Raw genomic sequence first — 15,416 nt, forward strand, 5'->3', positions numbered from 1 at the left:
TTGTAAACTATTGTGTCATCCAGGTTCCATATTTGAAGACAGAAATTTTGTCAGCTCAGATACCAAACTGTAGTAGAATTGTTTGTTGGTTTAAAATATATATATATATATATATATATATATATATATATATATATATATATAAAATTGGAGATACTCAGGGACTTTTTCGATTTTTTTAATGTATTGTATTGACAGTCAAAATGAAGAAAGTAATAAATCTGCATTTTTTGTGTGTGTGATAATACAGTTGAGCTATCACTGATGATTCCTTAAGTATCTGTCTTGTTGACATATTTCATTGCAAGAGTTCTTTTTCATTTTTCTTATGGAATCTTAATAAGTATAGCCAAATACATTTTTCTTTATCTTATTTCTACAGTGGAAAAACACCAGGCAGCATGTGCAAATCTGATAAAAATGGGAAAAGAAAAAACGGATCAGGATCAAGAATACACAAGAAGGAATCCACTATGATACATACAGGTAATATAATCAAGGGTAATACTAATCAAAATTAAGCTATTTAATAATTATTTTTCATACAGAAAAAAACACCCTTTGTGGTCAAAAAGTGTCAGATAAACCCTAGGAGACACAAATTTTTGTCTTAGGAGCTTATGGGGTTACATTTATGATTGCTACCCTTCCGCAGTTTGTTGGCACCATGCTGGACAGGAGCAACTGACAGATGGCTCTAAGAGGGCAATTTCTAAAGGGTTTAGATTAGAGGATTAGGGCCTGAGCAACCTGCTGAAGAAGGGAAGAATCTGGAGGGGAACCAACAATTGCTCCAATGTGAATTCCAGCTGCAGTTACAGCAGCTTTTTAAACAGTTGTTTTAATTACAAATCATTTTTGGATACACACTTGGTGTCCTTTCTAATTACTCAGCAAGAGGTACAAGAAACATGGTGGTAAAGGTCAAGCTAAAGAGACTCCAAGCATGAAAAATACTGTGATTAGCATGAAAACAAAACAGAACGAAGCAGACAGCTTAGAGCTCAATTTCTAGACATAAAAAAAAAAAAAAAAATCCTGTACAGGCGTGGAAGCAAATACCAAGCCTGTACTGAGAGCTGCCTATAGGGAATAGAGATGAAAAAATGCAGAAAAAGGCAAAGCTTTTTGAACTATCTTACTGGGAAAAAAAAAAAAAAAAAAAAAAGGAAAGAAAGAAAGAAAGAAGTGATACCACCTCCAGGAATAAAGCCTGCAGCACTGGGACACTCATGAGCAGCTGATGAATACTAAAGCCCATGAAAGACCGAGACTGTAAAGAAATAAAAACTAGAAGTAGAAGAATAAATCCATTACAAAATACACTCAAGCAGGCTAAGGGAATCGAGCAGGCAAAACAGAGATCTGAAAAAATGAACTATATACTGTATAGTGTGGTATATAAATCAGGGGGAATAATGGCCATTCTTTTGGAATACTCCAGTGTGCTCGTGAAACTGAGTTTGCTCTAACTCAGCACTGTCTCCACCCTGGGAGGGAAAGACAGCCATATGACCTGAACACTTAGGATAAAAGAGTAACGCCTGCAGTGTGACTGCAGTTGATCTAAATACTGCTTACATGCTGTAGCAGACAGCATGTGACACAAGAGTGATGAATTTGCAACTACGCTTTTATATCAAGTCAGTTAAACCTTACTGTATGTTGCAGAACCAACTACGTACAGCCATGACAAATAGCAACAATATTGAGTAGAAAGTGTGCTTAAACTATTCTATCAGTGAAACCTAGTATTTTAAATGTCTCATCCCCTGCAAGTGATCTTTGAAATAAGGATAATTTACTACAGTTCTTAATTGCTCAGCACAAGGAGATTTCTGTTTGTAGAGTCCCTAGGTGAAAATCTATGTTTACATAATTCCAATAATATGTGACAAAAATTGGGGGGTTTTCCTTTTTTTTTTTTTTTTTTTTTTTTTTTTCTTAAGTGGAAAATCACATGTAGTGAAATTTAAAGAATGTTATTAAAACTGAAAATTCAAGTATTCCAAACAATGCCACGATAGGGTTACCTGTGATACAAATTTTAGAAGCTTCTGGAACTTTAAAGTGAATATGACATTTTAAAGTTTTATTCACAAAAAATATCTTAATTACTTCTCATGCCAAGAAAGGTTCTTGGTAAGCTGAAGTTATCTTTTGGTAACATTTGACCCAACTTTTCATTCAGTATAAACATTTGAAGGACTTATGCCTGGTTTAAAGATGCATTCATCAAGATACAGAGGATGACATTAATTCTGTGGGAAAAACTGTTGACCAAAATGCAATGCCAAAGGATGAATACTTGTAATAAAGTCACAGAGCAAAGAATTTGGCTTAAAAGGAACAAATTCAGTTAAAGAGTGGAGATTTTATGTATTTGTCACTTAGTATCTGACCAACTCCACATGGCAGCCAAAGGGTAATGAGGAACTATCTGAGTCAAAGAACATGAAATCAGCTCATCAATTATAAAACTGGAGGAGTACATGCTCCGAAAGATAGCTGCCTGTCCTTTGGGATTACTGACACATCTTGAACACATCTGAGAATGATCGCAGACCTAAGCAGAAACATTTGAAAGGGAAAGGAGAAATCTCATGTTTGGCTCCATTGTATATTCTTTTAATTTTCTGGAGCAAGAAGATTCATGATATGGCATACAAGCAGGGACAAAGGCACAAACACCCATGACACTTCTCAGTAGGCTCATAAAAGAGACATGTTCGCAGGAGACGCGTTCATGCAAAACAGGAACTGGTGGCAACTCTCTTTGAAAGGGAAAAAGTTCCTTAGCTTTATGCACAAAAAGAAAATGTGAATTAATCACAGGTGATTATGTTTATAACAAGGAAGCCAGCAATTTCAAAGAGAAAATGTGATGTTACTGACATTATAACATCAATATATGGAAAAAGTATGACTTTCTCTTTACTGAGAAAGTCATTACTGATGACAAATACACGGAATAGGAAAGAGCTTCCTGGTTCAGGACAGGTACCTTAGCTAATGGAAGGCATCAGGCAATTGAACAGAGGTGTTGACAGGGTGTTAGTGGAAATGAAGGAATCATACCAAGTGGTTCAATTGATTGAAATAAAAGCCTGATGATTCATTGGCTCTGAGGGATGAACTGTATGTGGTGAAGGGTGTATCCTGACAAAAGACCTACTTTCTGGTCTCCCTCCCTACATTGCTCATCCCTTTCGCTTGCTGCCCTGCAGCCACCTGGGCCTAAGGCCGCCTTGCCAACACCCCCCTCTGCCCTCGCAGCGTCTCCCACAAAGGCCAGAGATTTGAGGGCATTTCTGGTACGAGGCTGAAAGACACTGCTGGTGCAGCACCCCTAGGAGCCTCCCCAGCTTAACGTGGGACATGAGGCCATCGTGTTTTCTACCACCAGTTCAACCTGTCTATGGGATGGCCAAGGTCTGGCTAAGGCACCACTCACGGCACTGGCGAGACATGCTACCACTACCGTCCCAGCTCTATTTAAATAAAAGACATAGAAAGGCTAAACGCTCAGCACAGCTCAGAGGAAGGGGACAACTCGTGCTTTATTCAGTTTCTAAAAGCTACGACACCAGCACAGAGCAACTCGTGGGGAGCCCCAGCCTGGCAGAGAACCGGCCTGAGGCAACCCCGAGCGCCTCTCCCCGCCCCGTGCATGCGCAGCGGCCGCTTCCCGGAGCCGGGCGGGGTAAGATGGCGGCCGCGCTGCCCGCCGCAGCCCTGCTCCTGGGCTGCTGCGGCGCGGCGCTCGCCAGCGTTGTCCAGGTATGGGGTCTGCAGGGTGAGAGCGGCTGGTGAGGAGAGACAAAGAAAGAGAGGGAGGGCGAGCGGGCGGCGCTGCAGCCTCCCCGCCGCTGCCATGCTACTGCTGCTGCTTCCCCCTATCTCCGCCCCGCCGCAGGCAGAGCCCGCCCCGCTAGAGCCGCCCCAGGCCGCTGGTGGCGCTCAGGAAAGGGTTGGGAGGGTTGCGGGCAGAGGGGAAGGGCTGGGCGCCCTACCGCGGAATTAGGTTTTATAAACTAATGCAGCACATCCAGAAGCGCTGTCTGCTCGTCAGGCGCGTGAAACTTGTTTAGAGTGTGTGAAGTTAAAGAAAACCCTCCCTTTTAATATATCTGCTTCTGAAACATCTTGCTTTGGCAGCACAACATAGCTCTCGGTAGTCGGTCATCTGTTTGGCCTCTTTAGCCGCTTGCTGACTGAGGTGTATGAGGGAAAATGGAGTTGAAAAGGGAGTGGGGAGTTGTGGGCTTCCACAGGTGGCTGGGCGCCACAGCCTCACCTGGCCATGATTGCTGTGCCCGGCTCTGGCAGGTGTTTCCATTTTCCATTTCATAAACCGAAGGAGCTAATGCTTTTTTTTTTTTTTTTATTCTTCTTCCAAGTGTGGATTAATTAGTTCCATATTTCAGTAATTATACATATATATTTTTATACATATATATATTAACACACATGCTGCATCTGGGATGTTGGGACTTGGATTCTGCTTTATTAAAAAAAATAATGGTTGTACTTGAATATAATTACCTGTGGGGCAAGAAGTAACCAATCGAAACACCTTTAGTATTTGGAAACTGCAGATTTTTAACTACTTGAAGTATAGTACTCTTGCATATGTTTTAACACACTTTTCTATGACTGTGCGTTTTGTGTAAGGCCTCAGGCTGGCACTCCTCAGAGAAGTAAAGCAGTCAAATTAAGCATCAGGAGTCTGTCCTGTGCCAGACTCTTTCTGTGACCACTAGGAAGTCTTAGCGCCTTTCGATGTCCTGATATATGCAGTCTGTTTAAAGCAAGGGTCCTCTCCTCTGCAAAGCATGTTGGGCTTCACATAGAAACGGTTGGCATTGTTCTAGCTCCTTATTATGAAATGTGGATTTAAAATGGGTTAAAATTCTAGATTAGCTTCTCTGATGCTGAAAAGACAGGAGGAATGATGAAAATAGAAATTCATCCAAGCCCCTTCTCTCATTAGGAAATTGCAGGTCAATAAATCATTGCACTTTGGAGTGCGCTCTGGAATAGAGATGCGTGGGCTTTTTAACTAACTTGAAAGCGACTAATGGATCTTTCTCATTTAGCAAGTTTCAGGGAAAGATTTGTTAGAGCTAACTTAGTTAAAATATGCAACATGGAATAAGAAAAATTGGTATTCTTGAATGTTTTGTGAGGTATATTTAGCGCTAGATGTGGTAAATGCAAACATGCATTGAACATGGTCTGTTTTGTGGAAACAAAAATATGATCAGTTATTGCTTTCTTTCTACTGAAAAACATCTAATATTTTCTTTATAAGGATCAAGCGGAACAGTTCTTTAGAAGCGGACATACTAATAATTGGGCAGTTTTGGTAAGTGCGGTCCAGGTTTTATTCAAATAAAGTTTACGATTATTCATCATATGCCATAATTGCAACAATTGCTCAAGAATTCTGTTTATTTGAAAGAAATAGAAGGGATTGGAAATGAATAAATTTGAAGTAAGCCCACTGAAGTTTATTAACTTAAATAATAATAACAAAATTATTGTTAATATTAAAACAAATTTATTATTATTATTATTAAAATTATCTTTTCATTTTAATTTCATATCAAGCACTCAATGTATAGATACGTGGTAGGTTTTATAAAGCAAAATTTTAACAGCATTAAAACAGTTAAATTATCACGGTGCATATTGAACAGAAGTGTAATTATTATATCAGAAAAGAATATCTCTTTGACCAGGAAGGTATCATTTATTTCTGATTTATGTATTCTAACTCAATTTGTTAACTTGTGATAACAGGCTTAGAATAAAATAAATTCAGGCAACATAATGTTTAGATCAACTGTTCTTATCTTATTTTTTTTCATTGCCACAAATCTTTTATTAGCTTTGAATCATGCTACACAATTGGTTCTTAATCACAATTTGGGTCTTAATGACTAATTTGTCACAGAACACTATCATGATTACTCAGTAGCAGATGTTTGTTTTCCAGATACTAAAATGTAGCAATATAAAACGAAAGTGAATAGTAATAAATCAAATTAGAACAAATAATTAATATAGTTTACAGTGTACAAACTGGAAACCATTAAAACATCAAGTACTACTTTAATACCTTTAACAAATAGGTGCTGTTGTTAGTACACTTAAAAACACAAAGAACATGGAAAATTCTGTCCAAGGAACTGTAATTTCTGTCTTCAGCAGATTCCCTGCTGCTTATATATATATATTTTTTTCAGTAGTTCATGATTCAGCTTTTTAACAATTGTTACTAATTTTTTAAAGCAATAAAGTAGGGATGGTTTAAGTGCTATCAAAAACTTTAGGCCTCAAATTGTACTACAAACCCACCTTGTCAGTAGTTTGAATTAATATGTTGTGAATAGCTAAATTTAAAATGTAGGCACATTTTAAGCTTTGTTGTAAGGGAGGTAATGATAATTTCTTGAAAGTCACAGCTATATTTTCCAGGGTTAGCTTTCAAGCCTGTAAATCTTGCTAAAAGGCAAATGTGCTCACAGACCTTTGGGAATTCCAAGCTGGAGGGACTTGGGGATCCTTTCAGGCTGAATTTTGATTTATAAGTGGCTAACCTATTTTGATTTATAAACTGCTAATTTTGATTTTTAAGCTACTATTCATTTCTTTGTATAAAAGACTAGAGAAAAAGATGTTATTAGTTTGTTCTATGTGACTTGGCTTAAAAGATGTTTGTATTTAAATCAGAGATGAAGAATTAAAACTGTCTTCAATGTTATGCTTGTTTCTTCTTCTCTATTTTTGCGGCTTTAAAATCATGTCAATGCTTTTTCCTTCATCTGTCTGAAAGACTGATAAAACTGAAGGAAATTTGCCTGCAGAGCAGTTGCTGTCCTTGGTGCAGAACAAATTGAAAGTATTGAACTTAATGTAAACACAAGGACAGTGATGAGGCTATTAAGAACTACAGCAGGTTGCCTCTGAAGATTTTGGAATCTCACTGTTTTCAAGTCTTGGAGGACAGATGAAATGGTATCTGACCTACGCAATAGTTTCAGTGCAGGAATGGCTCGCACCAACTCTTTGCCCTGTTAGAAGAGTAGAATCTGAACTCCTTTGAGATTTTTTTGAGAATCTGTATTCAGATTTTGGTTAGAGCTTACTTAGCTCTTGCTTTATTGTATTTGACTCCTTAAACAGAAAGCACCCTCAGTGTGTTTTCTCATGTGTGGCTTCTGCATGAATTTGTTTATGCTTTATGCAAGAATGCTCCCAGAATGGGTTTGCTATTGAGATGAAAATTCTTCCTTCGATTTTTTCTTTCATTGGCTATGGAGAAAGTAAATTAAAAATTTAGCTTATCCAATTACTGTTGCTTGATTATTCCCTAAAGTGCCACTTTCTATGCTCAGTTGGTTTTATGACAATTTTCTCATGAGCCAGTATGTTAAGAACATTTATTTTTTTTTTAACACTTATTTTCAGCATTTATTGCTCTGGTACAACAAGGGTTTATAGAGCTTATATCAGGACTTTCTTGGTGTTGCTATGTTCTTTCTGATTTGAAACTTTGTTGGAATACCTGTAATCAGTGTCTTCTGATATATATTCCAGGCCAATTTGTATATTTTATGCTACTTAACGCATTTTTTTTTCCTTTAAAAAGGTGTGCACCTCTCGATTCTGGTTTAATTACCGTCATGTGGCAAACACTCTTTCAGTATACAGAAGTGTGAAGAGACTGGGCATTCCTGATAGGTGAGGGTACCTTGGTGAATGCAGTTCCTTATTAATGTGCTATTAAAGTTCCTTCGTTGTCTGAAGCAGTATAAAAATACATTTTTCTTTCCAGTTCAACAGGATAAAAGTAAAGATGTGATCACAGCAGTGTGTTGAAAAGTGCAGAAATAGTGTTCAAAAGGAAAAAGCAACAAGTTATGAAAGAAAACTTCCAGTTGGAATGTGTCAATTAGATTTAAAAGAGGGGGGAAAAAAAAGCTATCTGGCCACTAAACTATACCACTTACTAAATTGGTGAAAGCATAATGTGAAAATTGGTAAATGCATTCAGTGATGACAATACTACTCTGAAACCTTGCTTTTGCTATACTTTAATTTCATTTCTGTGTGAAGATGTTAGCAACCTTAACTGCTAAAAATAGCAAGGCTTCCATATCTCTTACTACACTGAGAATCTCTGTGCTTAAGGCCGTGAACAAAGCAGCTCCTACATATTGACAGCAGCCTTGAAAAATCCATTTTGCATATTAAGAAACCAGAGGCTTTGTCCATGCAAACTGCTTCTGTATCTGTAGCACAGAGATTAAAAGAATATTCCTTCTTTAACATGGTTAAGAAGATGAATGAACTGTTCTAAAGTGCCTTTTTAATTGTGTACCTACTGAAAGTTTTAGGGGGTATTGACACAGTTCTATCCAGCCATTTTGGAATGCAATTTACATGTACCAAATCAATGAAAAGAATTTATAAGCACCAAAATCCATTGAGTAATAGGTTTTGTGTATCCATGGGCTCCTATGGAAATACTTGTGATCCTGTTTTTTAATGTTAATTTAGAGCACTGGTAGTTTCTCCAGCATATCTGCGTAAGATGTATGGCCTGCTTCATCATTGCAAAATGCATATTTTAATGAGGATTATGTTTGTATGCCATTTATTTGACCAGGATTAAAACGGTAGCATCTGGAGTCCCTACTGAGCTTACACTCAACTGGGAATGCAATGGCAACATCATCCCTTTTCCTGTCTTTATTTTTTAAAAAAAAGAGAGTGACTTTTCTGTTTCTGAAAGATGGGATGTTGAAACCTGATTTGTGGAGGAGTTTTGGGGCTATAAATCCAAGGAAACATTCTGCCTAAGCATTGTATGGCATTTTTTTGCACATCTCATGCAGAAATATCTATCTTCTCTCCTGCTATGCAGGAGAGAAAAAGGCACAGACACCATAGGTGCTATCTTAGAAATTCTTTTGCTAGTTCTGTCTTTACCTAAAAGGTTTGTTTGTTTGTTTGTTTGTTTTAAATCTACATCCATTCACTATTAAGGTGAAAATAGGTAGTGCTTTTAGTAATACTACAAAAACTACAGCATAGCAGGAGATTTCTGATTTTCAGGGGCCTGGTCTGTTTGTTATCTATACCCAAAGATCCAGAAATGAATCTCAGAAAGCTAGCTATCCTTTAGACTAAGGTCAAGAATAAGACATTAGAGAAGACCTAAAGAGATAGGAGAGAGTGGGTTACCTATTTCCATCATTTTCAACATGGATTTGAGTGGGTTTCTCGTATTCCATTCCTCTACCTGGTTTGCTTTCTTTGCAGCAAAATTTCATTCAAAATACCTTTTTTTTTTTTTTTTTTTGTCTTAATTATATCCTAAAAATAAACATTTATCATGATTCTTGGGTGGGCTACTTTGAAAGGATTTGTCCATAGCCTTGTTTTGAATGGAGCTGTGTCACTCTGGTGGTTTAAATTATTTGTCATCTAACAGAATGCATTTGGAAAATGGTTTGTGGTTTTCTGACTGCAAGTTGCTCTGATTTGTTGACATGTGGGCACAATGCTCCAATTTGTAAGTACGAGTTTTCCTAGAATATAACGAAGCCAAAATGAATTGAGAAATTTTTTTTGATTGCTGGAATCATTACACAGCTTAAGTTTTACAACATGGGAATAACAGTAATATAATACATGGTTACATTAGTTTAACAGCTAAGCTGTAAGTTAGCACTGAGGTTTTTAAGCTGAATGTGTGGACAATGTGCTTTTAAGAATGCCATATGGTGTTCAAACTCTGTATGTTTGTGCTCACCTGTCTTCACTACAACCATGCAGAGGTTTTTTGAAGTGATGTGTGATTATTATTTTTTTTAATACACACATTCCTTTGCAAATAGAGTGCTAAATCATGGGTCTAGTGGTGGCTTAGTTTTCGTCTCGTCTGTGTGTAATGCAAAAAATGGGTCTAGACCTAAATGTTTTGGTAGACCTGTAGGGTATATATTTGACACTTGCTTCCAACTAATTCCTGTTTAATGCATGATTTTTATTTTTTTAATAAAAATAGTTTTGTACTTGTGTGCAAGCATGGGGAAAAGTGTTATTTCTCTTCTGTGGTTGTCTTCCTCTGACTTCTGTCATTACAGCATCATAATTATTCCAGCATTTTATTCCCAGTGAAATCATTTACTTTCATTATTTTTTAGGGTCTTTGCTTGAATTATTTTGGATAGCAATTATCTGTCTTTTTTTTGGTGTGTTCAGTGTGGAGCTTATCAGCACTTAATAAAGAATAACATTACTCATGAAGTACTCATGCAGGCATATAGGTGACACAAATGAATGATGACAGGCACAAGAATAGTATTTAAATGGCAGCACACAGTTTAATTTATAACTGTATTTGAGAGTCTGAATTAGCAGCATTCTTTGTGGATTGCTTAAAAGTTTACTTACAAAGATTACTTAAACTATATCAAAGAGTGTTTTCCAAGGAAAAGAATTACATCCCCTTGTTCCAGAAATCTCTGACACATTCTCTGTAGTGCTGCATCTCTCAGGCGTCAGCCCATGTGTTCTTTAGGAAAATTCCTGGTTAACACATAATCATGCAGTAGTACATCAGATGTAGCATGATGTAGATGTAGTATGAGCAATGTTTTAGGAGCTCCTCAAATTTAAATAACAACTCAATTTTCATAATGTTTTTAATTTGCCCAAAAAGGCACAAACAAGCTGGGATTTCTTATAAAGATCTGGAGATTTTTCTAGAGTTTTGCCCACCTAGCTCCAGGCAAGTCTGTACTGTAAAGTTGCTAGCATTAACTACCTGCATATTCAAGTTTGGCCTGACTGAATCCTGTAAATATCAGCTAGCTGCGTTACCATGTGTGGTATCATTATACTAGTGAGGATGTATGTAAGGAAGTACAGTGATACTAAGCAAAGTCTTACTTATAATGTCAGAAATCTTCTTAATGTTGCAAGGTACTGTTTTAGTTGTGGCATAGTTTTGTTGTAATTTTGACTCATGTGAAACAAGAACATAAGAAATGTTTTTCTTGTGTTTTCTACAGTCACATTGTCCTGATGCTGGCAGATGATATGGCATGTAATCCCAGAAATCCCAAGCCAGCTACTGTGTTTAGTCATAAAAACATGGAGCTAAATGTATATGGAGATGATGTGGAAGTAGATTACAGGAGCTATGAGGTAACTGTGCTTTAAATTACCGGGTCGTGTTTTTTGTTGTTTTAAAGCTTTATAAAGCTTCTGAAAAGTCTGAAGGAAGTCTTTATTCACATGATTAGTCAAAGGCTGGACTTGTACTGTCAACACCTCTCCTCCCCCATTGGGTTTTGTATTTGAAATTCATTATACGAGAAACATGATTAGTATTGGTTAAAGAACAAATCTCCACAGTATAAAAAAGATATCATGATACTTGAATGTGTCCAGAGGAGAGCAACAAAGCAGGTAAAAGGGCTGGAAGGCATGTCCTATCAGGAGAAGTTGGGAACACTTTGGTTGCCTAGTCTAGAGAAAAGAAGGCTGAGAGGCAAGGCGACCTCATTGCTCTCTGCAGCTTGCTGAGGAGGGGAAGCGAAGAGGGAGGTGCCGGTCTCTGCTCCCAGTAACTGATGACAAAGCTGCACCAGGGGAGGTTCAGACTGAACACTAGGAAAAATCACTAGGAAAAATTTCTGTACTGTGGGGGTAGTCAAACACTGGAACAGGCTTCCAGGCAAGGTGGTTGATGCCCTAAGCCATCAGCCAGTGTTCGAGAGTCATATGGATAATGCCATCGTTAATACTCTTTAACTTCTGGTTAGCCCTGAAATGGTTAGACGGTTGGAATAGGTGATCTTTGTAGGTCATTTCCATCTGAGCTATTCTAATTAAGAATATATGGAACTCCTTGTGTGTATACAAGTAATATATGGATGTTACAGAATTTTCTCCTTCGGAAATGGTAGATGGCTGGTTGATGTTTCATCTTGCAAGCACTTAACACCATTGTGAAACTTACAGCATGCAAGTGAAATGTGTATTATGTTCTTTCCAAGGTACGATTTTGTTGCTAGTATTTGAGTTGTATACGTCTGCATGAAGAGCAAATGCTGTTTTATAGGAGGTTTTACAACCACCATCGTGATGATGCTCAAAGACTGATGTAACTGAAATTGATCTTGTTTTTTATTTTTCCATGGTAACACCCACTAATCTTGCACTTTGTGAGTACGTGAACAGCTTTCCCAGAATAAAGGTATACAGTGACAGGTTTTCAGATCAATGAAAAATGTACTTAGAAATTCCAATAGTAGTAGCCTTATTTGATACAATAAAGCAACAGGCTGATATAAGTGAGATGTAATAAAAGGTACTGGATAATTCTGAACCTTACTGCAGTAAAACCTTGAACAGAAAATGTCTGTTGCTGCAGTATTTCAGTATTGCATCTTATTAGACACCCTACATGTTCTATTGTTCCATTATTTATTTAATGTAACCCAGCCGAGAACTATTGATCAAATATTTTTCTTTAGAAAATAACTTCTTGCTTCTATTTCTAGGTTACTGTGGAAAATTTCTTGCGTGTATTAACAGGAAGAATTCCACCGAGCACACCTCGATCTAAACGTCTTCTTTCTGATGACAGAAGCAATATTCTAATATATATGACAGGTAATTTAAGGTTTGTGTATATTGTTCATTGACTTTGTTGAATGGATCTATATGAAATCTTGAAATCCCATCAAGATTTGAAACAAAAGAATTAACAAATACTTTTTTTTATCACGTTATACTAGTTAAGAAAACCTGTAAGACAGTACTTAAAACCTGTAATAACCTAAGACCGTACAAAATATAGTATATATAAAAACCTGTAAGATGTAGAGATAGTATACATACAAATATATAAACCTATATATAAAAATATATATTAAAAAGTGTATAATAAGTATATATAAAAATATATAAGATTCTTAAATATATAATGAGACAGTACAGAACATAGTTTTCCAGTCTAAAATCTTCTCACTGTCCTAGTATTTTCTTCTGCTGGAGTTCCATTGGAGAAAGAGAATTATGTTTTGTGCTTTTTATTTTTTATTTATTTATTTTAAGGAAAAACATCAGAGTAAACAGACTGATTATCTTCCTTTAAACTACATACTTGCCTAACTTGTGTTTTTTCTATCAGGCCATGGTGGAAATGGTTTCCTAAAATTTCAAGATTCAGAAGAAATCACAAATGTAGAACTTGCTGATGCTTTTGAACAAATGTGGCAGAAAAGAAGGTAATAACTTCTTATTCAGTGGTTACATACTATATTTCATGAAGATGCCTGAAGTCTTACTGGTAGGTCTTGCTTACCAGTGACATCAGTGATCTGTCATCCATAGAATTGCCTGAAAGTTTGCATTCAGAAAGAAGAGTTCTAAATTTTGTTTTTAGCATCCTACAGTCAGAGATGCTCGTATGAATTGCTTTATCTGAACTCACATCCTACAATAAATCAGTGTGAAGTCTTCTATTCCTTAGGTTCCTAGGAGCTATCCTGGTAACCAAAAAGCAAAGCTTTTATATTTCAATCTAAAGGAATATGGGTAAGAAGGCTGTTTTATTTCTTTCAGGTACAATGAATTGTTATTTATTATTGATACTTGTCAAGGAGCATCCATGTATGAACGATTTTATTCACCTAATATAATGGCCTTGGCTAGCAGCCAAGTAGGAGAAGATTCTTTATCAGTAAGTATGTTTTTTTTTGTGATCCTGAAGACAATTTTCAGAATATCTGAGTGAATTAAAAGCAAAGGTCCTATTGATTTTTTTTTTTTTAACTAAAGATTTCTCTTCCAATTGCTGATGTATAATGTGTTTAGTTACAATGTACAATTTTGACAAAAATCTTAAGTGTTTTTCCTATTTATTTTGTGGGTTTGCACAAAGAACGAGGCTGCCGGACCAGAGGAAATGGCATGAAGCTGCAACAGGGGAAGTTCAGACTGAATGTTAGGAAAAGGTTCTTCATTCAGAGGCTGGTCAGGCTCTGGAATGGGCTCCCTAGAGAAGTGGTCATAGCACTGAGCCTGCCAGAATTCAAGAAGCGCTTGGTCAGCACTCAGACCTGGTTTTGATCTCATTTTTTGGGTGGTCTTGTGTGGAGCCAGAAGTTGGATTCAATGATCCTTGTATGTCCTTTCCAACTCAGGATCTTCTGTAATTGTATGATTCGAATGTGTCTTATTTTTCAGCTTTTCTTACCATAAAAATAAATAATACCAGAAATATTTCTTAGTAAATCTTATAAATGTAAAACAACAGAAAAGCTTAATTTACTATGAAAAATGTATCATAAGGAAGAAGATGACTCATCTCTTCCTTTGTCTATGTGTTGATTTAGTCTACACTAAATTAACACTATCTACACTGGCTCTTATTGCTCTATTTGTGTATTTTGTACTGAGACTATCCTGCTCAGTTCCAGTTCAATTCAAAAAAGTTCTCAAGGGCTTGGAAAAGTTTACAGAAATGTTGAGAACTCACAAATCATCATCAGTTCACTGCTGATAGTTAAAGGTGTCAGTGGAGTTCTCTGCTTCCTGGCCAATTTATGCATTGCCTAGGACAGGCAAAAATCTTAATGGGAAGACTGAGGAGAGATACGTGTGGGGAATATTCAGTCTAGTGTTTCTTACACTCAGTATATGAAAAAAGCACCGCTATCTTTCATTGTAATTATATCCCAACTACATTACAAAAGGAAGATGGGAAGAGAGGTCTAAGCCAGACCAAAACTAGCAGGTCAGAATTACCTGAATCCACAAAGTACTGTAAGATAAGCTGTCTCTCAGCTCTGTTTTCCAAGACATAAGAAGCTTGGAACAGTATGTAAATCTCTACTGGAATGCTAAGAATAAGGGAGTTTCCAGATTTTTGACTGGTGATAGTCCAGAAAAATGAAGATAAACTGTATTACGTAGCTCATCACCAATATATTTCTTCATGGCTAGTTGTTTGCTTTGCTTAATTTTCCTAAGAACAATATATATATATATATATATATAATGCTTAACTTCTGTAACATGCTGGTACGCTCTGTTCCCTTGTTCAAATATCAATTTCTCTTCTACAAACGCCCAGTAACTGTTGCATGTTGTTTTTAAGCATCAACCTGATCTTGGGATTGGTGTTCATCTTATGGACAGATACACATTCTATGTGCTAGAGTTCTTGGAAGAAATTCATCCAGCCAGTCAGACAAATATGAACGACCTAGTAAGTAGAATCTCAACATTTATGAATACAGTAATGAATTCCGTTCTCAAAACTAGTTTATTTTGTCCATGATGTTCTCCAGATGCTTTCTGTTCACCTTCAGTTTCTCTCAGGC

At 36.8% G+C, this 15,416-nt stretch overlaps 1 protein-coding gene across 2 annotated transcripts in view; it reads left to right on the plus strand.

The window, feature by feature from the left end:
• The first annotated feature begins 391 nt into the window (after positions 1-391).
• Positions 392-15,416, plus strand: part of PIGK (phosphatidylinositol glycan anchor biosynthesis class K) — a 76,265-nt gene continuing 61,240 nt past the window's right edge. Inside the window, exons 1-8 of one of the 2 annotated variants that reach the window (XM_035333316.1) lie at positions 392-486; positions 5,315-5,368; positions 7,658-7,749; positions 11,091-11,226; positions 12,588-12,699; positions 13,220-13,316; positions 13,654-13,771; positions 15,191-15,301. In XM_035333316.1, coding sequence (XP_035189207.1) covers positions 11,104-11,226; positions 12,588-12,699; positions 13,220-13,316; positions 13,654-13,771; positions 15,191-15,301 — 561 coding nt within the window. In that variant the 5' untranslated portion in view covers positions 392-486; positions 5,315-5,368; positions 7,658-7,749; positions 11,091-11,103. Of the gene's footprint in view, positions 487-3,651; positions 3,781-5,314; positions 5,369-7,657; positions 7,750-11,090; positions 11,227-12,587; positions 12,700-13,219; positions 13,317-13,653; positions 13,772-15,190; positions 15,302-15,416 lie in introns of those variants that run through there. The other variant, XM_035333315.1, reaches the window with a different exon arrangement.

The sequence above is a fragment of the Oxyura jamaicensis genome, chromosome 8 (genome assembly GCF_011077185.1).
Source record: "Oxyura jamaicensis isolate SHBP4307 breed ruddy duck chromosome 8, BPBGC_Ojam_1.0, whole genome shotgun sequence".
Classification (NCBI taxonomy): Eukaryota; Metazoa; Chordata; class Aves; order Anseriformes; family Anatidae; genus Oxyura; species Oxyura jamaicensis.